Raw genomic sequence first — 27,796 nt, forward strand, 5'->3', positions numbered from 1 at the left:
CTGGGCGGCAGTGCCCTGGAACTGGCCCGAGAGCACAGGGGGGACTTGTTCGCGGCGCCGTTCACTGCAGCTTCGTTTACCACGGCAAAAAGGATGGCGCGGGTTAAATGTCTGCCATTGTTAAAAATTACTTCATTAATCATATTTCATAATCTGATTTTCTATTTGTTGAAAATAATTTTGAAACATCTTTAACGATGTGGGGAAGTAAGTCCTCAATAAAGTGCTGAGCAGGAGTTGGACCCAAGTCTGTACGTTCAGTATCGTCTCACTTTAAAGTGTTTTATGTATGTACATAAAAACAGTTGGGTGGGAATACATTGGTGTTACCAGGAGGTGATTTCTGGATATTTGGGAGTTGTAGTTTTTGTTTTCTTTAAACTTTTGATAATTTTTAAATGTCCTAGAATGAGTATATAGAGTTCTAAAATATAGGACAAATGTTATTTAAAAAATAATTGCCTTCTTAATTATTACTCATCTGAGTGAATATGGTTTTTGTAAAACAATACATTTTGGAGGGGCTGCTTGTGTGCTGATGCAGTGTCTATTAACAAAGCTTTCAGCAGAAAATAACAGAAAGGCAGATGGGAGTAGTCACTGAAGCAAAGTAGACACGGAGGAGCTCATGTCGGTTCAGGAGTTTGACCGTGGTTGGGCTGGTGTCTCTTGAATTCGTGTGGATGTTCTCCCGTGGTTGCAAAACGGAGGCCTGAATTACTGTTAGTGGGAGGGGTACCGGGGAGGGGCCGGGGAGGGCAGCACCACCTGCCTCTTTTATCACGTATGCAGTGGCTTCTCCCAAGGCAATTTTTAGATGTCATTTGGCACAGCTGTTTTGTATGACTATCCTTAGGAGTCAAGGAAGGTGAGTATTTAGCTTTTATAGTCCAAGTATTAGGGGCAGGCAAGGAGGAAGGGGTTGAAAATAGGCATTGGATTAGCCAGTGAACAGTGTCTGCTGCAAGAAAGAAACAGAAAGTCTTCACTTAGATTGCTAGCTTCACTAAATACTGGAAAAATTAAAAATAGACAAGTCAACCATGGATGGGGGTTATTTGTTTATTTAGCTGTGAATACTTCCCTGGGTCTTTTTTGGCTGCCTAGAATCATGGTTGGTCTCTAGTTCATTTTAAGTAATTAGTAAATGTAGTAGGCAGAATAATCCGCCTCCCAGATATCCCTGCCTTGATTCCTAAGACCTGTGCGTGGGTTCCATTACACAACAAAAGGGAAATAAAGTTGCTGATCAGCAGATGGGGGAGTGGCCTGGATTAGCCAGGTGGGCCCAATATAAGGACAATATAAGGAAAAGTGGAAGAGGGAGGCGGGGGAGAGGGTCCGTGAAGAGAGATGGTGAGGGGAGCTGGGTCAGTGTTGCGGTACCTCTGGATTTGGAGATGGGCAAGGGGGCTTGGAGCTGAGGACTTTTGTTTTGGGTGGAAAAGGCAAGAAAATGGATTCACCCCTGAAGCCTCCCGAAAGGAGTGTAGCCCTGCCGACTCCTTGATAAGCCAACAAGACCTGTGCTGGACTTGGAACACACAGAACTGTAAGATAAAGAAATGAATGTGGTCTTGAGCCTTTAAGTTTCTGGTAACTTGTTACAGCAGCAATAGAAAAACTAATAGAAGTGTATTTGCAGCATAGAAGTGTATCAAGAAGTGTATCAATATGTTATATGCCTTACACTTACACAATGTCCTGTGTCAATTATATCTCAAAGCTAGAGGGGAAAACCTCATAGAGATGTTCAGACCTGGAACTGGGATGCTGCTGTAACAAATATCTAAAATGTGGGAGTTGCTTTGGAATTGGGCAGTGAGCAGCGAGCTGCTGGAAGAATTTCGAGGAGCATCATAGGAAAAACCTGTCTTAACTTGAACAGGCCGTTAGTAGAAATATGGATGTTAATGACTCTGCTAGACTGAGAAAGAAGTGAGGAGCAGAAGGAAGAAAACGTTTATCACCCCAGAGAATACGCAAGTCCGTGTGAACAGACTGTCAGTGTAAATATGGGCCTCACAGGCCCTGCAGTGAGAGCTCCGCAGTAAGTGAGGAGGGTGCTAGAAGCTGGAGGAGACGGGGCTCTTGTTATACAGGGACAGGAAGCTTAGTGGAATTGTGTCCTGCAGTTACGTGGCAACGAATTTGGGTATTTAACTGAGATTTCCAAACAGAGTGTTGAGGTGTGACCTGGTTTCTTTTAGTGACTTAGAGTAGAATTGGAGAGTACAGAAACAAATCGAAGAGAGACCTGTTAAACAAGAACCAGGAGTTCTTTACAAAAATCCAGTCATGTCGTACACCTGAAACTAATACAGTGTTGTATGTCAGTCGTACCTTAAAAATTAAAAATAAAAAGAGGCGAGGAAAGGGGCCAGAAATTCTTGATTTTGGAAATTTTCAGCCTACTAAAATGGCAAAAAATGCTAAAAACAAGAGATCAGGTTAGAAACCGAGCTCTGGAGAAAAAGTCAAAGGAGTTACTCCGCAGCATTTTGCTAAAACCTTAGAAAGATTCAAAGGTCAGAGTATTCGCTCATACAAAACACTCTGAAGAGATCAAGGTTGTGACTCATAGATTCCCTCAGTTTCTAAGCAGAAGCCAAAAATAGAGGCCGGATTATCTAGGCGAGATCTCTGGAGGAGCCTCGTGTCTCGTGGGCTGAATTCCTGTGCACGCACGGTGGTCCCGCGGGCTCTTGAGAATCCTGTAGCAGCAGCAGCACTGCCAGTTTGGGCCGAGAGGGACAGAGAGGGTGAGGGGAAGGAAGGCTGTCACAGCCCGAACTCCGCAGGCAGGAAACAAGCTGCCCTTGACCCACAGGAAGGTGGCTTGGGGAGCAGAGGTGCAGGCCCAGAGGGTGGAGCTGAGAACCATAGAGAATTTTCCTCAGGACTTGAACCCTTTTCCAGTTTGCCTGCCTGGATGTCAGGTTTGCGTGGGACCAGTCACTCTCCCCTTCCTTCCATTTCTGTTTTTTGAACAGAAATGATCATAGCTGTTGCCCTGTGGCAGTCCCACCCTCGCATTTTGGGAGTCGAGGACTTCTCCTGGCCCAGGTCCACAGGTGCAGAGGGGTTTTGCAGGGATTCAGGATCGATGAATGAAACCCAGAGCCTCACCCACACCTCATTTGGTTGATTTTGATGACACTATTAGGACTTTGGAGTGAAATTTAGACGAGTTCTTGGGCGCTTTGCACTGATGGTAATATGTGAGATTTGGGGGGTTCTGGGGAAGGATGGGATGAATACGTGGGGGCCAGTTTTGCCTGTGAGAGGGATGTAGACCTGCTGGCACGATGGGTTTATTTTAGCCCCCGAGGCCTCTGTTGGACTTCTAACCCAAAGAACTAAAAAATAACTCATTTTTGTGTTTTAAGACATTAATTGTGGTCACTTACTAGAGGAGGCTGAAAAAACTAATATAGCAGGTAACCGTTCTGCCTACATAGATAATTGTGTTAGCTCAGTAAGAAATGAGGAGATTCTTAGAAAACGTGAAGGCAGGCACTTCCTAACCGAATCTATAGGGGTGGCCAGTGAGCACGTGGAAGTGTACTTATCGTGATTAGTTATCAGGGAAATGTGGATTAAAACCTCACCGAGATACTATTCCATACTCACTGGAATGGTGAAAATGACGAAGCCTGGCTATACCCAAACCAAAAAGCCTGCTTCACTATCCCGCATACGGAACAGTTGAAACCTGTGTGCATTGTAGGGGGGGGGGGGTGTAATGTTCAACCCTGTGGAGTTTCTGGCAGTTTGAGCCAAGCAGCCGGCAGGTGCAGGGGAGCACGGTCTCAGACCCTCTGGAGCAGCGGCAGTCGGCCGTTTTCACCTCACGGCACCCATACATGCCTAAACCAGCAACATACCAAAAAATATGTGGGGTTTTTTGCATGACAAAAATATAGGTAAAATTTTGATTCATTCACACCAGACAGTTATTGTGTGGCTGTTGTCATTTCTTGACAATCTAAGGGAAAAGAATTCAGCCCCCTTTACTAAATGGTCAGGTGTTGGAGGTTTTAAAAGTTCTAGCGGCACACCAGAGTGTCTCCAGTGGCACAGTGGTCGAAAATCACTGCCCTGGAGAATCATAGTCTTGCAGTTTCCTTTATGTGTTCGGCCTGATTATGTGAAGGCTGGAGAGAGCAGGTGGGGATTGGATTATGGGATAGTTAACAAGATTATGTGCTCCCTTGAGGGTGGTTAGGCTTCTATCAAAGGTGTGTTAACCTAGATGCACAGAAGAAGGGCCAGGGCTCGCTGAAAGCAAAGGTAAACCTTTCATTAAAAAGTTACATGCCTGGGGTGTGGCTGCCCACCATGACCTGCCCAGTTAGGAATTTATGACCTGATCACCCCTTAAGGTTACTTTCCACAGAACCCCTTTTCCGTGCGTAGTAGAATAGTACATTCGCCTTAGAAATACTTGTCGTTTTCTTTGAGTTAAACATACAGTTGCTCTGTGACCAGTAAGTAATTCCACTGCTAGATATCTACCCAAGAAAAATAAAAATATATGGCCACAAAAAGGATTACAGGGATTTTTCATAGCAGCTTTGTTATAGCCCTAAACCGAAAACAGCCCAGAAGTTCATCTACAGGTGAATGGATAAACAGATTGTGGTATGTTAATACCATAGACCACTCCTCAGCAATAAAAAGGAAAAACTGCTGTTTCAGGCAACAAGAGGAATGCATTTCTAAATCGTTACGTTGGCACAGAAGGAAACAGGTGATTCTCTTTATGCAATTTTAAGACCAGCCACAACTCCGCTGTGGTGATAGAAACCAGAAGTCTGCTGGGTTGGGGGCATTGCCTGGGAGTAGGCATGAGAGGACTTCAGGACGATGGAAACCTTCAGTATTTTATTTTGAGTGGAGGTTACATGGGTGATCACAGTTGCTAAAAGTCCTCTAACTGAACACTTAAGCTGTTCATAAGGTACAACTCAGTTTTTTAAAAAACCCCAAACGTGAAGATATTTTAGTCAGTTAAGGACGGTCAAGTACATGGACAGTTTGATCATAGTGCTGTTACCCCGGTCTGATGAGACAGCCCGGTGAGAACGTATGCATCTGAGAATTGTTTTGAATCTAGAATGAGTCCTGAGCGTGATCTGTCCCTCGAGTCAGAGGTAGCAGTGGCGGTGTGGTGGGGTTGGCCATCAGTATGTGATAAGCAACATCCCTGGCCTCAGAAAATCACAGGGACAGTTCACAGACTGTGATTTAGGAAGAAATAAAGAGGTCATAGAAACTGTTATCTGGCTGGCAGTTTGAAGTCAGTTGTGGGGATAATGTAAGGATTTGGGTAGGGGGAAGACAATACTTGGAGGTTCCTGGAGGGACTAAGAAGCTACATTCATCCACTTCCTTGGTGAGAGAGATTCCAGCCCGAAACAGCTTTTCTGCTTGAGTGGCGCTGCTGTCTCAGTATCACTTCTGAGCGGTCACTGCCAGGACTTGGCTTAGAGCAATAAAGGAAATGAGATAACTACTGTGATTTGATTTAGCCACTGCTGTAGTGGCACTTCTCTCCCACACATCTCTGGTAACCTCTTAATTGCAAAATCCAAAAGCCAATTTTCAGTCCACATTTTACTCGGCCTCTGTTTTCATGTGGTTAGATGCTCCCTGAAGTCCTGCCACCCTTGGCTTTCAGAAGGGTGGTCCTACATTCCCTCCCATCTCTGAGTGCTCCCTTTTCTGAAGTCACTGCTTATTTTCTGCCGGCCACCTAGACATTGGCGTTCCCCGGGCTTCATTTCAGTGCTGTGGCCATTTCCCATACTCATCCTTCTATTTGATACCCTGTTTCTGCGTACACGCATCTCCCTGTGCCTGCAGTTTTACCCTGTTTCCTTCTTCAATAGCTTAAAACATCACTGTACACTCAGGCTTCCCTGTTCTCGACAGATCAGTCATTGTCTCCCCTGTGGCTCTTACAGCACTTGTGTTTTTAACTTCTGTTCTGGTAGGCAATGCATCGATTGTGTGGGAATGGTTGGTTTGTGTTTCTCTGCCTTCTCTACTGTTAGCTCCTTGAGAACAGGGACCTTGTCTCATGGAACTTTGTGTCATCAGTCGCTGGAGTGTGTCCCTGTGTGGTTTAGACATTCATTAAAAGTTTGTGGCACGAAGTAGGAAAAGGATAATCCACTTTTTCTCTTCAGTCAAGGGGCTAGAAACAAAAATTGTTTCTCTCCCCCCTATGTCTGAAGAAAGCAGTCACACATCGGAAGAAGGAGAGAAATGTGGGTGTATTAGTCATCTTTCTGCACAGAGCAGAACTAATAGGATATAGGTACATACATATCTATAAATCTTTCCATGTAGCCATAGATATATAAATCTATAGATATGTGGTAGGCAGTCAGACATGAGCAGAGTGGGGACCATGGGCCAGGTACAGAAGGTCACGGATTGAAAATCCTGTGTGCCTACCAAGGGGCAAAACTGGAAAAACAAGGACCTGCAGGGTTATCTTTCCATCCCTAGAATGTCTCTGGTCATTCAATTTAGACCCTCTGACCTTTCATATTGCTGGACGTGTAGTTCAGACCCTCCCCATACTTGTCCTCCCTGGCATGTTGCTAGTCATGCAACATGACCCTCAGAGGGGGAATGAACAAGGGGGATGAAGAATAGCCCTTAAGCATTAAGCCCCCAGGACAGTGAGGTTCTGACCCATATCAAATACATCTGGGCTCAGTTGTGTTTCAGCCACAGGCCCAGAAAAGCAGCAAAACCAGACAAGGAACACCATGGCTTCTTTTGGGACAAGCTGCAGTGACTAATGACCCCTTGCCCTGGTGCCAACCAATCAGCGGAGACCATGACCCTGGAAGGGCACAGCTGGGAAGCTGATGAATATTCTGTTCATATCCTCCCCTGGGACCTCCCCCAAAACTCCCACCCGTAAAAGCCCTAAGGATGGGGGACCCAGCCGGAGCCTTTTCAGTATCCCTGCTCTTCCCCCACCACGCACTTCACTGCTACCCTTCTTTCTCCTGAGCTCCAAGGGCTGCTGCTTTTGCCTCTGTAACTTGCTTCCTAAGCCCATTCTTCTACCACTCATTTCTTCTACCCCTGTGACTTTCTAAATAAACTTCCTCTTATGGTTTGAGTCTTGGCTCTGAATTCTTCCTTAGCCAGAACGCAGGTACCAAGGTTGCTGTGCTGAAGCATGACACCCGGTACCAGTCTCATTGCCAACACATATATGGAGATTATATATATATATATATGGCTATATGGAGATAGGGATAGGGAGAGCGGGGGCGAGAGAGAGATTGATTGATGATTGATTGATTGGGAAGCATTGGCTCACATAATTATGGAGGCTAAGTCCCACACTCTGCTCTCTGCCAGTGGGAGGCCCAGGAAAGCCAGTGGGGTAGTTCCTGTTCTCACCTGAAGGCCTGAGAACCAGGAATGCAGATGTGTGAGGGCAGGAGAATATGGTGTCCCAGCTTAGACAGGAAGCAGATTCTCTCCTCTTTTCATTCTGTTCAGACCCTCAGTGGATTGGAGGATGCCCACTGGCATCGGCGAGGACAGTCTTCTTTACTCGGTCTGATTCAAATGCCAGCCTCTTCTGGAAACACCCGTAGGAACACACCCCAGAATTGTTTTACTAGCTTTCTGGGCATCCCTGAGCCCCCTCAAGACAAGACATGAAGTTAACCACCACAGTGGGCTTTTCCCTGGGCGTTGAGAACCTTCCTGTGTCCTTCTGCCCTCCCCTCTCCTTCCCAGCTGACAAGGAGACTGCCCTGATTTATTTGTATTAATAACTGTTCTGTTTTAAAATGAAATTGTGGAAGACTTTTGAGGAATGATGATGAATGGGATGCCAAGACTTAAAACTCCTCCTCCAAGGCCTAATGAAGTAACAATGCATAAGAGGGAAAGCCCAGGATTTCTTAATTTTAGCCAAGATTGAGTAAAGCCACTGCAGGCTAACTTTCCCAGTGACCACAATAAATCCTCCAAAAACAAGTGAAAAAGCAGCTACCTAGGGCCTCTGAAAAGCGAACACAGTAATAATAGCAGGTGAAATGGGAAGAGAAAATGGTAGTTAATGGTGTTCACCGATGTGGTAACAGTGCATTTCACGGGTCTGACCCAAGGGCAGGCCAAACAAAGACTCAGAAGAAGCCCGTCTCTGTGGCTGGAGCACCAGGTTAAATAGAAGGGCCCTGTGAGCTGGAGAGCATGGGGAGAATCCCGGTGTGTTTTACTCGTTTTGTTTACTTCCAGTCCTGCCCTGAGGCCAGCCTCAGTTGTGAAACAGCTTTACCGTGGTGGGACTAGTGTTGCAGACACCTAAAACTCCTGGTGAAACCCATCCCCGTGAAAAGGGGCCCCTCTCTGTGAACGCTGTGGGGGGAGCCCACATTGTCTTTTTGTCTCCTTTTACGTCTTGAGGACCCACTCACACAGGATTGTGTGATTGCACAAAGAGCTCAAACTGAGTGAGTCCCGTGTTTCAGATCAGAAGAATTGGGGAAAGGGGACCTGGAGAAGCAGCGTGGGAGCAGTGACATGCACAGAAGGCCAGTCAGAACTTGTGGTCTGAAGCAAGAAGGGCGGAACGCTTGCTGAAGCAGTCAACATTCCTCAGAGGCTTCTAACAGGACCCAGAGCCTCATGACAGTGTTAAAGATGTCGGGATACAGTCCAGTGCTAAGTCAGCCAGGAGAGTCCGATCCGTTCTCAAGGGAAGGGATCATTAATAGATGCCAGCCCCGCCATTACCTATGTTTTGGGGTAAAGACTTTAAAGCAGCTAATGCAGCCCTGCTCCATAAAGGTGAACACTTTTGAAATAAAAGAAATTTTTAGTGAAGAGCTATGTGTTAAAAAAAAAAAAAAAAGAACCAAATGAAATTTTTAGAAATGGCAGAGTACAATATGCAAAATATGGTAAAAATTCATTGGATAGCCTCAACAGCAGAATGGCTTTGTCTGAGGAAAGGGTCAGTGAGCTGGAAGATAATTCAGTGAAATAATCCGAACTGAGAACAAAGAGAAAAAAGTAAATTAGCCTCCTCTTTTTGCTGGAGACTGGCAGGTCTGTCTGCTTTCAGTCATATAAAAATGTTGTGTTGGTCGTCCTAGGGATCATCCTAGAATCATTTCCCTTTGGCCCGAAACACTTGACTTAATTCTTCCTTAGACATATTTCATTTGATATTTAATGGTGATAAATATTCTTAGTTTACCGTCATCTGAGGAAGTCTTCAGTTTTACTCGTGGGAGATATTTTTAGTGGATAGGGAGTTCTGGGTTGTCAGTTTCTGTTGTTTTAGCGTTTTAATGATGGCATTCCATTCATTGTCTTCTGACATCTGTGTTTTCTGGTGAGAAATCCAGTCTTTTCAACTGAAGTTCCCCTATATGGGATGTGTTATTTTTCTCAAACTGCTTTCAAGAATTTTCCTTTATTTTTGTTTTTAACAGTTTTGTCATGCATCCGGGTATGGAATCTTTTGAGTTTGTCTTGTATAGGTTTCACTAAGCTGCTTGAAGCCATAGTTATATCTTTCAACCATTATTTCTTCAAAAACTTATTTATGGAACCAGTCCCTTTCTCCTCTTCTTTAGGCACCCCAGTGACACGGCTGTTTCCCCACAGGAGACAAAACGAACAGCAGCCTTCATCTAAACATACAGCGCAAAAAAACCCCATTCCAATGACACATAAGACTAAATAAACACTTGGGAGTAATTTTAACAGTAAATGCACAAAACTTATATATAAAGTAAAATCTTTAAGCCCCAAGAGACTCAAAGATATCCACTGTTGTCGAACAGGTCCAATCAGCATTTTAAAGATTTTAATCCTCCTAAAAGAATGTATAAATTCAGTACGATCCTGATTTTTAGAAAAACCTAATGGACTCCACTATGGAGTTAGAAAATATGATACTAAAGGTCATGTGGAAAAACAAGCATGTAAGAAGTGCTAGGAAAGGAAGACCGTGAGGGAGGACCTGCCCTCCCAGTCTGTAAAAGCTAAGGCCCGTGAGGTTAGAACAGTATAGGGCACTCACCCATGGACAGACAGGCAGACCAGTGGAACAGAATGTGCCGTGACTTTGTAATGTGTCACCTCTGCGCCGTGATCTGCATCTTTCAGAATTCTCTGATGCAAATGGAAAGTACAGAATTAGACCCAAATACACATGGAGGTTCAGTGTATGGCAAAGGAGGCATCTCTCTCTAATCACTGGGGTAAACATGTGCTTTCTAGTGCACGGCGCTGGGACAACTAAGCAGCCCCTTGGAAGAGATAAAATTAGATCCCTGCTTCACATCATACACATGAATAAGCTCTAAATGGGTAAGGAATATAAATTAAAAAGTAAAGCCATGCAGTACTAGGAGAAAACATGAGTGTATTCCTTTTTAATGTTATATAAGAAAAAGTTTAATTAATTATGACTAAAATTCCAGAGGTGATGAAAGAAAAGATTGATAAATTTGACTATATAATTTTTAAAAAAATTCATGGGAAAGCCACCCTAAAATGGAGCATGAATCAGGGTTTGCAGTAGTCCAGGCTGTGGTACAAACAGTTATTCTTAATTTAGTGCTATGGTATTTATTCTCTATGACGTTGCCACTCATTTCATGGCGAAAGCAGCGTGACCGTGGGCTGTTGACTGGGAGATCCAGCGGTTCCATCGCGGTCTGCTTCTAGGAGCAGACAGAGTACGGGGATGGGCTTGCCGAGGCAGCAGGTTGCAGATGGGACCTGCGGCCAGGGTGTGAGACCGTCACCCATAGATACATTTGGATATTTTAAAATACAGAGATGTCTAAAATGTTTTAAAAACCTGCCAGTATGCAAAGAGTCTCAAGTTATTAAGTGAAAAAGGAAGGTTCCAGAAAAGTGGCAGCCCACTGGCACACATTAAGTCTCTGGTTTTCCATGTACTTTTTAAACTTTCTTGAAAAAAACACAAGCAGCTGTTCACGTGCTTCTCTCTTGAGTGGTGCTGCAGGCTAGGGGGGTGAGGGGAGGCTTAGGCCTGATGTTTTATACCTTTCTGAATGTTTTGAAAGTGTGCCTGTTACACGAATGAAACACTTTTATAACTAAAGAAAGAAAGAAGCAGAAGGCCTGACAGTTATTCACAGCTTGTTCCTTTTGGTGTCCTGACGGAGTGAGTTTGGTGATGGGAGGGGTGCAGAGCAAGGGAGCAGGCAGGTGGGGCAGTCACTCACGTAGGACCAACTGGTTGTCAGTGTGCAAGGACAAGGGGATGGAGGGTCAGAGGGCAAATCATGTGAAGGCTAAACACGTCTTTAAAGTTTGGACATGGAATGTAGTAGCTCATGCCCCTCTGCCTGTTTTTGAAACTCAGCAGAAAGGTCTAAAGCAGGGGTGTCAAACTCATTTTCAGGGGGCCACATCAGCCTCATGGTTGCCTTCAAAGGGCCGGATGTAATGTTAGGACTGCATGAATGTAACTACTCCTTAATAGTGAGAGCTCAGTGCTGCCACTGGGTAGAAACAAGGTACCAGGCTGGAAAAAACAAGGTGCAAGGCTGGATTTGGCCTGAGGGCCTTGTGTTTGCTGCCTGTGGTCTAAAGTCATCAACAGCTGTCATTTTAGAAAGCCATGGCTGTGAGAGACACCTCATTGGGAGGCCATAATTTCAGTCAGTTCCTTTTAAAGAGTTATGTCTTGTCTGATGGGTTGTTAGGGTTTGGGGAGAGTTTGGCCTGGGGCTCTGTGTATCATCATCTCTTTTTTTTATGCCAATTGTCAGTATCCAAGATATGATTCATGGGATTATCACCTCTCTCATCACTAGAACATAAGCTCCATGAAGGCAAAGACTTTGTCTTGCTCACTGCTGTATTTTTAAGATTTAGAAGTGTACCCAATGATTTTAATATTTATCCAAAGAAGACAATAAGTATTTGTTGAATCAATAGCTGTGTTGAGATAATTTAAGGGGGAAGTGGAACCAGGGCTGAACTGTACAAGAGAGAGAGGACTCGACTATTTGATCTCACTGTAACTAATTTGATCTTTCTTAGTCTGACCAAGGACATGACAGGAAAGGAAGACGTGTACCGAGGCCCAGCCATCAGGGCTCTCTGCAGAATCACTGACGTAAGTTGTCTGTCGTACGGAGGTGTCAAGGAGGGTACCGGTTTCTCTGTGGGAGGCTGTGTGAACTGAGTAGGGTTCCCCAGCATGACGTTGGATCTCCAGTAGAGGCTGGCCTAGTTCTGTTGTGCTTTGCTTTACTGCGCTTCACAGATGCTGGGTTTTTACAAATTGAAGGTAAGACTCTCCACGAGCAAGAAGATGATGACAGCTTGCTGAAGCCTCAGATCATGGTTAGCATGTTTTAGCAATAAAATATTTTTAAATAAAGGTATGTATGTTTTGTAGACATAATGCTGTTCTTGCCCACTTAAACATAACTTTCACATACACTGGAAAACCCCCAAATTAATGAGATTGCTTTATTGTGAGTCTGTAATTGTGAGTTTATAATTGCATTATTGTGTGGTCTGGAAGGGCACGTGCTGTCTCTTGTAGGAAGGTCCGTGTGAAAGAAACGTGGCCACAGAAAGCCGTATGTGCTCCCAGCTTTTCTTTCAGACTGGCTTTTCCTTCGACTTAGAGCAGCCCATTTGTCTCTCTGCTTGCCTCGTAGACTTTGGTCATAGTCAGGACACACTGCTGGTAGGAAACAAAAACCCATTTGAATTTAGCTCTAAAAAGAAACTTTCTTATGGAACATAGAGCTCTCAGAATTTGGTAAAACTTAGAACCGGGTGCCAGAGCAAGAAAGAAGGCAGCTCTAAGAAACTGAGCCAGAAGCAAGACTTCTCAGATATTTACGACAAGACCCGTCATTTACTCCTTATTCAAATAGTGCGGAGAGAGAACCTGGCAGGCCATCAGCCAGCCCCGTGGGTCCGTGTCAGGTGTCGAACTGACTCTGTTGCACTGGGAGACGCACGATGGTACAGTGTGGTGGGCTGCCCCTTTCTTGGGACTGTGAGTGGGAATGGTTAAAATGAAAGGCACGCTGGGCATTGCCAAACAAGTTAAATAATATGTCAGCTGTACTCATGCTGGGGTATGTTTTTTGTGTACGTTTGCAGTCCCCTCAAGTTTTAAAAGTTGAGCAGGATTAAATAGTAGATCTGGATTCTAGAAGGAGTAAGAGAAATGCTTTAATGTTTTTTGCTGCTCAGCTGTTTTATTGTGGTTATTTTTGTTTTTAGCATTAAATCAGTGGCATAAGACCTGACAGTGCCAGTGCTAAACAACAAGACTCTTTCCAAATATTGGTTGCAGTTTATATATCTTTATGGCCACCACCTTTCTAGTGCTAAACTTTCTTCCAGTTAAATTAAAAAGAACTTTATTCTCAGAGGATTTCACATTAAGAGCTCACTATAGTGGTATGTCAAACATTTAATTATGTATCTAAAATAATCAGATTACATTTGACTTATGAGACTCTCTGGGATCCATATAAAATAGATCCCCTTTGAGTAGAGGTATCTTCAGGATTTCAAAAGCAGCTTTCCTCCTTGTTTAGGAATTTCTTTTTACAGCATCCCTGGTAGGTCAAACCCTACTTATGTATTTCCTTAAATGGGAGCTCTCCACCTTGAAATGGTTTATTTCTTCATTGAACAGTTGTCTTCCTTAGGGATAAATGTTCCTCCTTGAACCTTCCTCTCAGGTTGTCTGGATTCTGCCCGATGGGATATGATTACTCTGTTATATGCTGATCCTTTTTAATGAATTCTAAATATTTACATAGAAACTAATACGTATGACTGGTATTTGTAAGTTATTTGGAAGTGGTAATGTAACGTGAACATGTTCTGCTTCAGCTTTTTCTTTACAAATGTTACTAGGGAACAATGCTGCAGGCCATTGAAAGATACATGAAGCAGGCCATTGTGGACCGAGTCTCCAGTGTGTCCAGCTCGGCGTTGGTGTCTGCCTTAGTAAGCAAACGAGGACGGGGCTGTGCTGATTCTCTCACAAACGAAATATCTGAGTACTGTGTGGACATCTCTACTACTTTATCCAAGAGCGTTCCATCTGCCAGGGCAGCATTGGGCAATTAAAATGGGCAGTTAAAAACATGACATTTTCACATGCTTCAAAGGTTTTGGCAATCAGAAGGTTACGCTGTACACATAATAAAGACGGGAGGGCGAGGGGAAGACAGGGAAGAAACTGAGGGTCTGTCTTTTTTTAAAATCTTACATTAGTTGTGACCTGCGTTTTTACCTCTTGCCTCATTGTCCTCTGCTTTCCTTGCTGCCTGTACCACAGTGTCCCTCAGTCCAGAGTCCCCTCTCCTGCCTCTGCATCTCCTCCCAGGAAGTAGCCTCTGTTTTAGTAACACCTCTCTCTTTTATCAAAACAAAATTTATTTGAAATCTATCACACTGTATTGAATTAAAATCGATTACTAATATGTAAATGGCCTTGATCATTTTGGCTCATAAGAGTTTCCTGGAAGTAAGACCTTTATTGTTAACATTATTTAAGTCCCATTTCATTAATTATCCCTTCCTGTCCTTTCTCATTACTTCTTGTACACATCTCTCCCGGTCCATAAACATGTAATAAGGTATTCACCTTTGCAAAGGGGTCTTGGAGAGTGTTTCTGGTTCATTATTGCCTCAGGCATAGAGACTTGAGATAGATTAAAAAGCTACTAAGTTGTTTCTTTTTATTTTTGGACATGTCTTTTGGAAAGGAAGTTAACTCATGTTTCTAAACTTCCTGACGAAGTATTATCTATCCTTATTTTTTTCTGTGTTTAGCATATGATGAAGATAAGCTACGATGTGGTCAAGCGCTGGGTCAATGAAGCCCAAGAAGCTGCTTCAAGTGATAATATTATGGTCCAGGTACGGTCATTGAATCATTTTAGCTTATGTTTCGAGGTCGGCTTTCTTTAGCCCTTACATCACAGGGGCAATTTATTGATTCCCCAAATGAGTATTCACTAAAGGCTGGTATTAAGCAGCCCATTAGTGCATATTCTCAAGTGGGTATCTCACTAATTGTGATACTGTCATAGGTCCCACTAGTGTTAGTAGAGACTAGAACACAATTGGAGAAAGCTTCTTACCCTCATTGGTAGTTTGAGATGCCCATTCCAGAGATCCTTCTCGAATTTGTTTGAAAAATAATTTGTGAAGAAGGGTGTTCACTTCCAAGCTTTTCAGGGCTTGATTAGAGTAGACATTATAAAAACAGTAAGGAGTAATTTTTACTTCGTGAAACTTTAAACCATTTTGTTGGAAAAATCTCCTTTGGATATTCATTAGGCTATTCCTGATTAAAAGGAACAAGATTAAGTTGTTAACTGGCAATTTCATGTAAAGTACTCATTTATGTTGGAGAGGGCACTTGTGTATCCCCTTTCAATGTTTATTAACTGTTGGTGTTAGCGTCTTCAGTCACGAGGAAACACAGTAGTTACCTCTCCCTTGGGAAACATCCCCACTCCCCTGAGTCCATCATCGCGCTTAAATACAAAGCACCATGGTAATACACTTACACCCCAGAAGCCTTCTTTAAGAGCCGAATCCTTTAACTCCTAACATGGTTACAGATGGTTTAAAGCCACTCAGAGACCTGCAATACTGGTAAAGCCTTGAACCTGAGAACCTTTGTACTAAGGATGTATGGGGCAATGCTGAACTTGCTAGATGTATCTTTGGAGTATATCACCCTCTTAATACTTGTGCAGTCTGAATTTATACCTTCTGGGGGTGAATTAGAAACGCCTGTCCTTTCAGTCTTGCCTGTGTTTGATTCAGTGTAAAAAAAGCTATTCTGTTTTGTATACTTTTGACCTGGATATCTTATTAAAAATCTGGCCCTGGCCAGGCAGTTTAGTTGGGCATCATCCCGACACACCAGGGTTGTGGGTTTGATCCCTGGCCAGGGCACGCATGAGAATCAACCACTAAATGCATAAATAAATGGAACAACAAATAGATGTCTCTCTTAAATCAATAGATAAAAATGAGTTACTGAAATTTCATTTAAAAAATCTACTGCCATATAGTTCTATTTTCATGTAAATTTTGTCCTCTTCTTACTCAGTTTTCTGTTGGTCCCATTCTTTTTCTTCTTCTTTAGTACCATGCATTGGGAGTCCTGTATCACCTTAAAAAGAACGATCGCCTTGCTGTTTCTAAGATGTTAAATAAGTTCACTAAGTCTGGGCTCAAGTCACAGTTTGCTTACTGCATGCTGATCCGAATTGCCAGTCGTTTACTGAAAGAAAGCGAGGAGGGGTAAGTGTCTTTACCCAAACCCAGGCATTTTCCCTTTGTGGTTACTGCACCTCAGCATTTATTTCCTTGACGAGTACTTTTTGGGCAGTGCTGACTTGGCAGATCGATTTCATGTTTTCCAAATTAAAAAAAAGGAGGGGGGACTCCAAGTAACACAACTTTTTATTTTTTATTTTTACTGTATGCTCTGGTATATGTTCTTAGTAGATTATGATTGCTAATAATATAATGACGAACCGATATAAAACAAAACATACTTGTAAATCTTAAGGTATACAATAGTTAAATGTGAAAACTGGAAGTGACATTAAGAATCTTGTTTATCCTTTTTGTTTTTATGAAAGAGACTGTTGAAGTACTGCATTTAATGATTTATTTAAATTATTTAAAATTAAAGTGCAGGAGAGAGAAAAATAGAATTACACATTTGTAAGGTTCTTACATTATTCATGAAATAGCATTATATCATTTGATGGTAGACTGCAATAATATAAGGATGAATACTGTGATCTTTTGAGTAACCACTAGGAAAACCTAAAAGATATAATGTAAATGTTAACAGAGAAGATAAAATGGAATATTCAAAAACATTCACTTCAGCTTCCTACAGTGGTGGAGTAGCTGGGTCATATAAGCCCTCCTGCAAATAATGATTATATTATTAGTATAAAACTACACCTCCCCCAAACAAGAAAACTCATATAACTATTTGACAGTACTGGTGAGTTGTGAAAAGGAGGCAAAAACTGGAGTGAAGTCAACTCGTGAAAGACAGAAGTTTCACTGGGTGAGATTTGGGCATTTCTGGCTAGTCTCCTGAGGTCAGCTAGCAACACCCAGGTGGGATCATAGAAAGCCATAGTATTTCCTGGCCAGAGGGGTGAGAACACAATTTGAGGATGGAAATTCTGGAAAGGAGAGAGCTATAATGGAGCGAGCCTCAAAGTCAGTTTTAAACTACAAAACCTTGGCTGGTCCCTCCCTGACCTGTGCACAAAAAGGGGAGGCTCCAGGAATCCCAGCAAACTGTAGCTGTGAGCCAAAAGAACTGAGTGGGGAAATAGACTGCAACTCACCTTGGAGGCGGTGGAGCTTAGAATTGGACCCAGCCAGCGTAACTGCCTGGTAGAGGAGCATCATAAATTCTGGAGTCTTTGCCTCATATCATTCACAGTGCCTATCATCTCATACCACATAACGATGTTTTGGTCAGTGATGGACAGTAGATAACGATGGCAGTCCCATGCGATTATGACGGAGCTGAAAATTCTTAGTGTGTAGTGACACTGTAGCTGTCCTACATTGTAGCTCTCGTAACATAGTGGCAGGACACGTCACTCACATGGTTGTGACGCTGGTGTAACCAGCCTACCGCACTGCCAGTCGTGTAAAAGAATACGGCACATACAATTATGTACAACACCTAACACTTGATAATGATACTAAACAACTGTGTTACTGGGTCATGTATTCACTGTAGGTGCTGTTATTTTTAGAGGTTCTCTTTATAGTCTTAAAGAACAAAATTTGCTGTGAGCAGTATGTTGTGTTACGCAGACAGCAGCCTCACACATCTGATGTTTACTGGGTCCCTTGATTGTCTTGTGCTGGATGTAGTATCATGTTGTTTCATTCATCGTGGCCCCTAAGCACAGAGAATTCACCACTAATGTTGCCAGCAAGAGGTCTCATTAAGTGGTTGACCTGAAAATGAAATTGAAAGGGATTAAGGGCTATGGAGGTGGTAAGTCAGTGATGATCGTTCAGCCAGTCAGGCCTACCCCACCTCACCCCACCCCACGCTAATGGTCTGGAAAAACAAGAACAGTGATGGAAGGTGCGAAATGATCTGCTTTATCGGAGGCAATGAGAATGACAAAAACTTGAAGGGTCCGTGTCAGACATGGGGAAAGTTCCAATGACCTGGAGTAACGACTAGACATAGAAGCACGTTCCTCTCAGCACCGTGGTAATCATGGCCAAAACAAAAGTCTGTGATGTTGACAGAAGAGGCCAGACCTGTGAGGTTGAGTGTGCTGCCAACTCTGAGTGGTTCATACAGTTCATTCCACAGTGTGAAAGGGCATGGTGAATCTGTGAGCGCCTATGCGAAGGCAACTGAAGAATTTTTGGAAACTCTACATAAGCTGGTTGTGGAAGAAAATTATTTTACAGAGCAAATATTCAATATAGATGAAACCTCTCTGTTCAGGAAACAGATGCCTGAGAGGACTTTGCATTTATAAGGAGACCGAGGCAATGGATAGGATACCCATTGTTTGTAGCCAAGGCTACAGATTGAAGCCCTTTGTGATCTGGCTCAGTGAGAACCCCAGGGCCTTGCAGGGTCTCAGGAAGCATGCACTGCCGATGCTCTGCAGGGGCAGTGACAGGTCGTGGGTGACCCAGCTCCTCTTTCAAGACGCCCTCCTGGATTGCTCTGCCAGTGAGACGGAGAAGTGTAGTTTGGAGAATAATGCACATGTCCCTTTCAAGATTTTGCTTCTTTTTGATAACGCTCCTGGAGAGCCTCCTTATATTGGTGCTCTTCATCTCAGTATCAAAGTGGTGTGTCTCCCTGTAAACGTCATCTCTTTGATCCAACCAATGGACCGAAGAGTTACAGCAGCTTTGAAGGCCTACTGCCCGAGGAGGGCCTTTGCCCAGACTCCTGCTGCAGCCGAGAAAACACTGATGCAGTTCTGGAAGTATTACAACATCTGTGACTACATCAAGAATTTATGGATGGCACCTGGAGGAAGACACTCAAGAGATTCGTCAATGACTTCAGGGTGTTCATCAGAGAGCAGGAAGTTGCAAAAACCAACAAGGTTGTGGTGGGTGTCGAACACATCTTTAACTTGGGCGTGGACGAGGTGACGTTGAGCTCCTAGAGGTGGTTCCTGAGGAGCTGACTAATGAGGAATTGTTGGAACGGGAACACACAGCTGAAGAAGAATCAAGAGAAGAGGAAACTGCGGGGAAAAAAACCCCTCAAGAAAATTCTCAGTGAAAGGTTTAGCAGAAGTGTTTGTACACCTCAAGCTCCTCAAAAAGTTTGAAAGCATGGACCCCAATGACAAAAGGTTTTCATCAGTAGGAAGAATGTTCATGATGCATTATCTACTTACAGGCAGTGATATGATGCCGGAAAGAAACTGAGCAAACCACCAGGGACGTACTTCTGAAGGGAGTGACACCTCTGAAGAAGGGCCTCAGGCAGACCTTCCTGAGGCGGCCTAGAAGGCTTCGCTGTCACAGGAGGTGACAGTTCCACGCATGTCACTGACCCTGATGCCCTTCCCGTGGGACAAGGCGTGCAGGTGGAAGACAGCAACGTGGGTGGTCCTGATCCTGTTCAGGCCTAGGCTAACGTGTGTGTTTGTGTCTTAGTTTTTAACGAAAAAGTTTAAAAAATAGAAACAGAAGAAAGCTTACAGAATAAGGATATAAAGAAAGAAGTTGTTTTGTACAACTGTACAATGTGCTTGTGTTTTGAGCTAAGTGTTACTACAGTAGAGTTGAAAAATTAGGTTTATAAAGAAACTTAAAAAGTAAGAAAGTTTCAGTGAGCTAAAATTTATCGTTGAAGAAAGAAAAAAAATTTAAGTAAATGCAGTGTAGCCTAAGTGTACAGTGTTTATAAAGTTTGTAGAAATGTACAGTAATGTCCTAGACCTTCACTTTTACTCACCACTCACTCACCCAGAGCAGCTTCCTGCCCTGCAAACTCCATTCATGGTGACTACATTATATAGTTGTACCCTTTTAACCTTTTATACCAAGTTTTTACTGTACCTTTTCTGTGTTTCAGTATGTTTACATACACAGACGCTTACCATTGTGTTACAGCTGCCTGCAGAGAAAATGGAAACCGTAAGAAGGAATTCTAGACCTTCAAGGTCAGAATTCACTAGAGGAGCAGAGCCCATAGGAGATAAACATACAGAGATTATTACAGGGACTTGACATACACAGTTTTGGGGCTTGCTAGGCAAGTCTACAGTCTATAGGGCAGCCTGTCAGGGAGAGAAGAGCACAGGCAGCCTGGAACTCGTGGGCAGAAGCTGAAGCTGCTGTCCACTAGTGGAATTTGTCATCACGTATTTTACTGTAAGCAGCAAGATGAAACCAGGCCATACCTTCAAGACTCCTTGGAAATTCCCTCAAGTGAATAGCCAAGTTCATCATTTACAAGTTCTGCTTTCTACCTAACTGCAGGACACAATGGCACTAAACTCTGCCAGTACTCTGACAGGGACCCACCTGCTCCACTTTACAAGAACATGGATGGCCCTCACTCCCTTTTGAGCCCTCGTCACAGAATCCTTGATGGCAGACTTCTACAAGCAGTCTGAGAGCCCTCACTGGCTGTGCCCTTAAAGACCAGGTTTCTCATAGTCTTTTTGACAAGGCAATTAAGGCTTCCTTTATCGTGCTCCTCAAAATTCCTCCAGCCTTTGCCCACTGCCTGATTTCCAAGGCACTTCCACAACTTTAGGTGTTTGTAGCAGCACCTCACTTGCAGATACTAACACCTGTGTTGGTTTTGTATTGCTGTCATCGTTGTGTTGGCCTACCACAACATCTGCCTGTGATCTCACAAGTTTGTGGGCTAGACGTAGGTCTCATGAGTTAAAGTTAAGGTGTTGGCGGGGTGCTGTTGTGTACTGGAGGCTAAGGGGAAAAATCCGTTTCTAATCTCATTTAGGTCGGTGGCCGATAACATTTCTCGGTAGGCATAGATTGTAGGGCCCTGTTTCCTTGCTGGCTGTCAGGCAGGGGTTGGTCTGGGCTATGTGAGGTTAACATATTCACAGGTTCCATGGAGGAGGGTGTGGGCCTGTTTTGCCTGATACAAGTTCAGTCGCTGAAATAGATTAATTTGTTGGTTAGGCTTAACACCAGGTTAGAGATGGCTGATGAAAGAATGAGTTAAAGTGAGTGAATTTGAAGATAGAACAACAGGAAGGAACTAATTTGAAAAACAGAGAAAACAAATGAAAGAAAAATAAACAGCTTCAGAGGACTGTGATATCAGGTGATACATAATTGGAATTCCAGAGGAAGATGTGAGAGAATGGAGTAAAGATACTTGAAGAGGTTAATGAAGAGATATGTCCCAGTACTCATTTCCTCATTTATTCTAGCAGGGCAAGGTCAGTCTGGCAGGCAAAGCACAACACAACTGTTCCTCATTTAAAGAACAAAGGGGGCAAATCTAACATCTGAATGGATGAAAAAAGAAAAGTAGTTGATAAAATTTAATGGCAATTTTTCATTGAAAATCTCTTTTCAAAGCAGAAGGGGACATTATTATCCTGATAAATCTCAATAAATTCTTGATTGTCTCAAGTAAACTTGAATACTTATTGGTGAACTGTTGAGGGCTTTCCCTGTGAGACTGTGAATGAGGCAAGGATGTTTGCTAATCCTGCTTTTTAAGTAACATTTTACTGGAAGTCCTACTTGGTGCAATAAGCCAAGAAAAAAGTTAAATATCTAATTATTAGAAAGAATATTTGTAGGCAACATGATTTTGTATGTAGAAAATGTAAAACTGATCTGTACATTATCTATTAAAGTTGATACATAAATTTACTAGTTTATTGGATTGGGCATTATGCAAAATCAATTTTATTTCTATATTCAAGCAACCTTTCACTAAGATAAAATTTTGAAAAGATGGCACTGTATTCAAATAAAATCCTTAGGAATAAATCTACAAAAATCGTGTACATCTCTCAACGGCAAATTGTAAAATGTTGTTTAAATTTAAAATGTGACCTGAATAAATGTTCTTACGTTGGAATATTCAATACCATAAAGAGGTCACATCTTATTTTGATTTGTGGATCCAATGAACCCCCAATCAGAATGTCAATTGGCTGCTTTTAAGTACCAAACAAAAATGTGTACATTTGTGTGTCAAAAGATGGACAAGTATACCTTTAGTACTGTTCTTCATAATAGCCCAGAAATGGAAGCAGTCTTAAATGTCCTTCAATGCTAGAATCAAAAAATAGTGATATGGTCATACAGTCAATTATATATAACAATGGAAATGAGCAAGTTACTGTGGAATGCAACTATGTAGAGGAATCTCACTAAGAAGTCACACAAATGAATACATTTTGTATACTTCCATTTAAGCTATTTTCAGACTTAACAGGCACAACTAATCTATAGTATTAAAAGTAAGGATAGTATTCATCTCTAGGGCAGCGTGAGGACAGTACTTGGAAGATGGTATATGGCGTTTTCTGAAATGTTTGAAATATTCATTCTCAATCATGGTAGGTTTGTAGTAATTCACTTATAATTTGCACATGCAAGTTTGCAATAATTCACTTGCGATTAGTTATCTAGTTTTGCAAAGCAAATTATAGCAAAGCTTAAATATTTTAGACATCCAGGATGAAGAGAAAATTCTAAAACTTATGTGAGAGTAAAGACATTTGACCCATACTTCTACATCAGATTTCTCTCAGCTTCATTGCATGCTCGTTTTGAGGGGAGCAGCCCTTCCCTGACATAATGGACCTGGGATCCAAACCCTGGTCCTGTAGGACATAGCATGCTAGCAGCAGGAAGCTGTGCACCTTCTCCACGTGCACTTTCATGAGTGGGGGAGTCCCAGCAACTCTGCTGACGTAGTGGGAAGAAGCTCGACTCCAGACCTTGTGGTTGACCAGAATTGCGTCTGGTTGTTACAGAGGTTCATAGGACTGCAACTTCTTTTCTAGGTAGCCAGCTGATCAGTTTTGTGTAAAATTGCCCTTTTCCCTTGCTTGACAAGTGCGTTGGTGTTAAATGCACTTGTCAATCAGTTCTCAGAATTTCTCTTGCAATTTAATTTTGTATGTTATCGTAGATGGCATCTCAAAGAAATCAGTTTTTTTTTTTACTATCAACTTCCTTGTTGGTCTATAGTACAGCCTTTACTTCATCCCGTAAGTTTTGGTATGTTCTGTTTTTGTTTGTCTCAAGATAGTTTGAAATTTCCGTTTTGATTTCTTCTTTGACCCGTTGGTTCAACAAGTGCGTTGGTTAATTCCCACATATTTGTAGATTTTTTAGTTTTCTTTCTGCTATTAATTTCTAGTTTCATTCCATTGTGATTAAACAAATTGATATGATTTAAATTTAAATTTATTAAGACTTGTTTTGTAACCTACAATTTATCCTGGAGAATGTTCTTGTGCACTTAAGAGTGGTATCTTCTGTGTGCCTGTGTTAGGTCCATTTGATCTGTAGTGTTGTTCCAGTCCATTAACAGGGACTGTTTCTTAATTTATTTAGATTTCTCAGCAGGGTTTTGTAGTGTTAAGTATAAAAGTCCTGCATTACTTTTATTAAATTTGTTTCTAAAGTATTTATTCTTTCTGATGCTATACTGAATGGGATTGTTTCATTAATTTTGTTTTGGGTTAATTGTTGCCAACATATAGAAATATAGTTGAATTTTGCATGTTGATTTTGTATCCTGTTATAATCTTGGTATGGTCATTTAGTTCTATGTGTATGTGAGTGTGTGTGTGTGTGCGTGTGTCTTGGGATTTTCTATGTACAGAATCATGTCATCTTTGAACAGAGTTTTACTTCTTCCTTTCCTAACTGGTTGTCTTTAATTTCCTTCTTCCCTTCCTCCCTCCCGTTCTCCCACCTCTTTCCCCTTCCCTTCCCTTTCTTCGCTTCCTTTCCTCCCTCTCTCCCTTCTTTTCTTCCTAACTACTGTCTTGAAAATTCAGCACAATGTTGAGTAGAAGTGGTGAAAGCAGACTTCCTTGCCTCATCCCTTATCTTAAGAGGAAAGTGTTAAGCATGATGTGGATTTTCTGAAGATGCCCTTCCTTCATCAGGTTGAGGACATTCTCTTCAACAAACTCTAGTTCTTTTAAGAGTATTTATCATGAGTGTGTTCTAGATTTTGTCAGTTGCTTTTTCTGTAGCGATTAAAATGATTATGTGGTTTCTGTCCTTTATATATATATTTTTTAATTAATTTATTTTTTAAAATTGATTATGCTGTTACAGTTGTTCTATTCCCCCCTTCATTCCCCTCCACCCTGCCCCCCCAACCCCACCATTACCCCCCTTTAGTTTGTGTCCATGTGTCTCAAGTCCTTTAGGTTCTATATTTCCCATGCTATTCTTGCCCCCCCATCTATTTTCTATCTACTGTCTGTGCTACTTATTTTCTGTACCTTCTCCCCCCATCTCCTCCTCCCACTCCCCTGTTGCTAACCCTCCTTGAGATCTTCATTTCTATATTTCCACTCCTGATCTAGCTGTTCTTTTAGTTTGCTTTCGTTTTAGGTGTGGTTGTTAATAACTGTGAGCTTGTTGTTCTTTCACTGTTCATGTTTCTTTAACTTCTTTTTCTTAGATAAGTCCCTTTAACATTTCATATAATAAGGGCTTGGTGATGATGAACTCCTTGAATTTGGTCTTATCTGAGAAGCACCTTATCTGTCCTTCCATTCTAAATGAAAGTTTTGCTGGATAGAGCAATCTTGGTTGTAGGTCTTTAGATTTCATGATTTGGAATATTTCTTTCCAGCCCCTTCTTGCCTGTAAGGTCTCTTTTGAGAAATCTGCTGACAGTTCTGATGGGGACTCCTTTGTAGGTGATTGTCCCCTTAGCTCTTGCTGCTTCTAGGATTCTCTCCTTCATTTTAATTTTGGCTAATGTAATTATGATATGCCTTGGTGTGTTTCTTCTTGAGTCCAACTTTTTTGGTACTCTCTGGGCTTCTTGGATTTCTTGGAAGTCTATTTCCTTTGCCAGATTGGGGAAATTTTCTTTTATTATTTGTTCAAATAGTTTTTCCACTGGTGGTTGTGTCTTTCCCCCTTCTGGTACCCCTATAATTCGGATATTGGAGCGTTTCAAGATGTCCTGGGGGTTCCTAAGACTCTCCTCATATCTTTGAATTCTTGCTCCTTGACTCTTTTCTGTTTGGCCATTATTTGGTTTCTTCTGGTCCACTCCATTGATTTGAGTCCCAGTTTCCTTTTCATCTCTATGGGTTTCCTGTGGAATTCCATTCATTTCCCTTAATTTAGCCTTCATATGTTTCTCTAATTTGTGGCTATAATCAACCAGATCTGTGAGGAAGCTGATGACCAGTGTTTTAAACTGTGCGTCTGAGAGTTTTGCTATTTCTTCGTCGCTTAGATTTATCTCTGGGGCTTTGAGGTCTCCCTGCGACATTTTTGGTCTGTTCTGGCCCTTTAAATGTGAGAAACTGCGCCTTGGACTCCCAGGTCGCTGGGTTGTGATGCTGTATGTGGGGGCGTGGTCAGAGCGGGGAAATGGCGGCGCCCTCTATCGCCGCCGCTGCCGGTCCAACCGCCCACTCCCTCGCTCGCGCGCAATTAGGCAACCGCAGTCAACTCGCTGCACCGCCTCCCCACTGTCTCCTCTGCAGTCGCTCACCCGGTGGGTTGCTCGGTCGCTCACTAGGTCCAATCCTGGGTTTGGAACCCGTGCGTCTGGATTCACGCGTCTGGATTCCGCGCCCGGGTCTGACCGAGCCCTCCCTTGCAGCTCCTCACCAGACGCCGGTTTCGCCCCTTACCGGTCGGGCTGAAGAATTTGTTGTTAGCGGACTTCCGAAAAGTTCAGTTTTCCGTGTTCTGGTTGTGTTTTCTGATGCTAATATTTAGTTGTCCCTAAACTTGGTTGTGTGAGGAGGCATGGCACATCCACCTAAACCTCCATCTTGGCGGAAGTCCTCTGTCCTTTATATTTTCAATTTTTTTATGTAACATGAATTGATTTTCTGTTAAACCCATGTTGTATTATGGGGATGAATACTACTTAATTATGGTATATAATTCTTTTTATGTATTTCTGGATTCAGTTTGCTGATAATTTCGTTAAGGACTTTTGTGTTCATGTCTGTGGTTTTCTTGTGGAAACTTGTTTTTGTTGTCCTGGTAATACTGGTATCACATCATTAGTTGGGAAATAGTATACCCACCTCATTCGTTTTCTGGAAGAGTTTGTGAAGGATTGGTGTTATTTCTTTAAATATTTAATAGAATTAACCGATAAAGTCATTGGGACCTGTGCTTTTCTTTGAGGGAAGATTTTAAATAACTAACTCATAGGTCTATTTAGAGTTTATATTTCTTTGTGAGTCAGTTTTGGGAGTTTGGTATTTCTAGGGATTTACCCATCTTCTCTAAGTTCTTTAATTCATTACGTATAGTTTATTATATTCTCTAATAATCAGTTCAGTTTCTTATAGGTCAGTAATTTGAGTGTTTCTTCTCTCTCTCTCTCTTTTTTCTTTGTTGGTCTCTCTCTCTTTTTTCTTTGTTGGTCTACCTGAAAGTTTGTAAATTGTGTTGATCTTTTCAAGAACTAACTTTGGGTTTCATTGATTTAAAAAATTTTTTTCATTCTAGTTCATTGATCTCTACACTGATCTTTTATAATTAAACTTATTGGGGGGAACATTAGTTAATAACATATGTTTTAAGTGTCCAGTTCTATAACATATCATCTGTACGTTGCATTGTATGCTCACCACCCACAGTCTGGTCTCCCTCCGTCACCATGTTAGACCCCCTTTACCTTTTCATTCTCCCCGAACCTCTCTCTTTTCTGGTAGCCACCCTTCCGTTGTGTGTCTGTGAATTTGTTTTATTTCATTTGTTTGTTGCTTTCTGTTTTATATGCCACAGGAGTGAAACTGTGTAAGGTCCATATGACTCCTATCTAACTTATTTTGCTTAGTATGATACTCTGGAGGGTCCATCTCTGCTCTCCCAAGTAGCAGTATTTAATTGTTTCTCATAGCTGAGTAGTATTCCATTGTATATTTGTACCAAATCTTTATCCGCTTGTCCATGCAAAAACACTTAGGATGTTTCCATGTCTTGGCTACTGGTATACACATATGTCTTTAGAAATAAGTGTTTTCAAATTTTTCAGGGGGATAACCAAAAGAGGGTTTGCTGGGTCATGTGGTATCTCTGTTCTTAAATTCTGAGGAACCTCCATACTATTTCGCATAGTGGCTGTACCAGTTTACATTCCCCCTGCAGTTTGTGAGGGCTCCTTTTTGTCCTCACCCTCTCCAACAACTGTTGTCTTGTCTTACTGGTGGTAGGTATTCTAACAGGTATGAGGTGGTGTTCGTCGTGGTTTTGATATCCCTATAGCCAGTGAAGTTGAGCACCTTTTCATATATCTGTTGGACATCTGTATGTTTTGGGGGAGAAGTGTTCAGGGCCTCTGCCCATTTTAAAAACAAGATTGTTTGGGTTTTTGTCGTTTAGTTGTATGAGTTCTTTATATATTGTGGATATTATCCCCTTATTGGAGGCATTGTTTGGAAATATCTAGTCCCATTCAGTTGGTTGCCTTTTTGTTTTGTTGATAGTTTTTCCTGCTGTACAAAAGCTTTTTATTTTGATGTAGTCCCTTTCACTTTTTTTG

General features: G+C 42.2%; 1 protein-coding gene across 1 annotated transcript in view; it reads left to right on the forward strand.

Annotated features, from left to right (window-relative positions):
- The window catches only part of COPG2 (COPI coat complex subunit gamma 2), a 135,473-nt gene that overhangs the window by 21,808 nt on the left and 85,869 nt on the right, over positions 1–27,796 (forward strand). The window contains exons 6-9 of the mRNA XM_037165878.2: positions 12,079–12,154; positions 13,930–14,022; positions 14,854–14,940; positions 16,184–16,341. Coding sequence (XP_037021773.1) covers positions 12,079–12,154; positions 13,930–14,022; positions 14,854–14,940; positions 16,184–16,341 — 414 coding nt within the window. The remainder of the gene's footprint in view (positions 1–12,078; positions 12,155–13,929; positions 14,023–14,853; positions 14,941–16,183; positions 16,342–27,796) is intronic.

The sequence above is a fragment of the Artibeus jamaicensis genome, unplaced genomic scaffold, assembly GCF_021234435.1.
Source record: "Artibeus jamaicensis isolate MK-2021 breed Jamaican fruit bat unplaced genomic scaffold, CSHL_Jam_final scaffold_3307, whole genome shotgun sequence".
Lineage (NCBI taxonomy): Eukaryota > Metazoa > Chordata > Mammalia > Chiroptera > Phyllostomidae > Artibeus > Artibeus jamaicensis.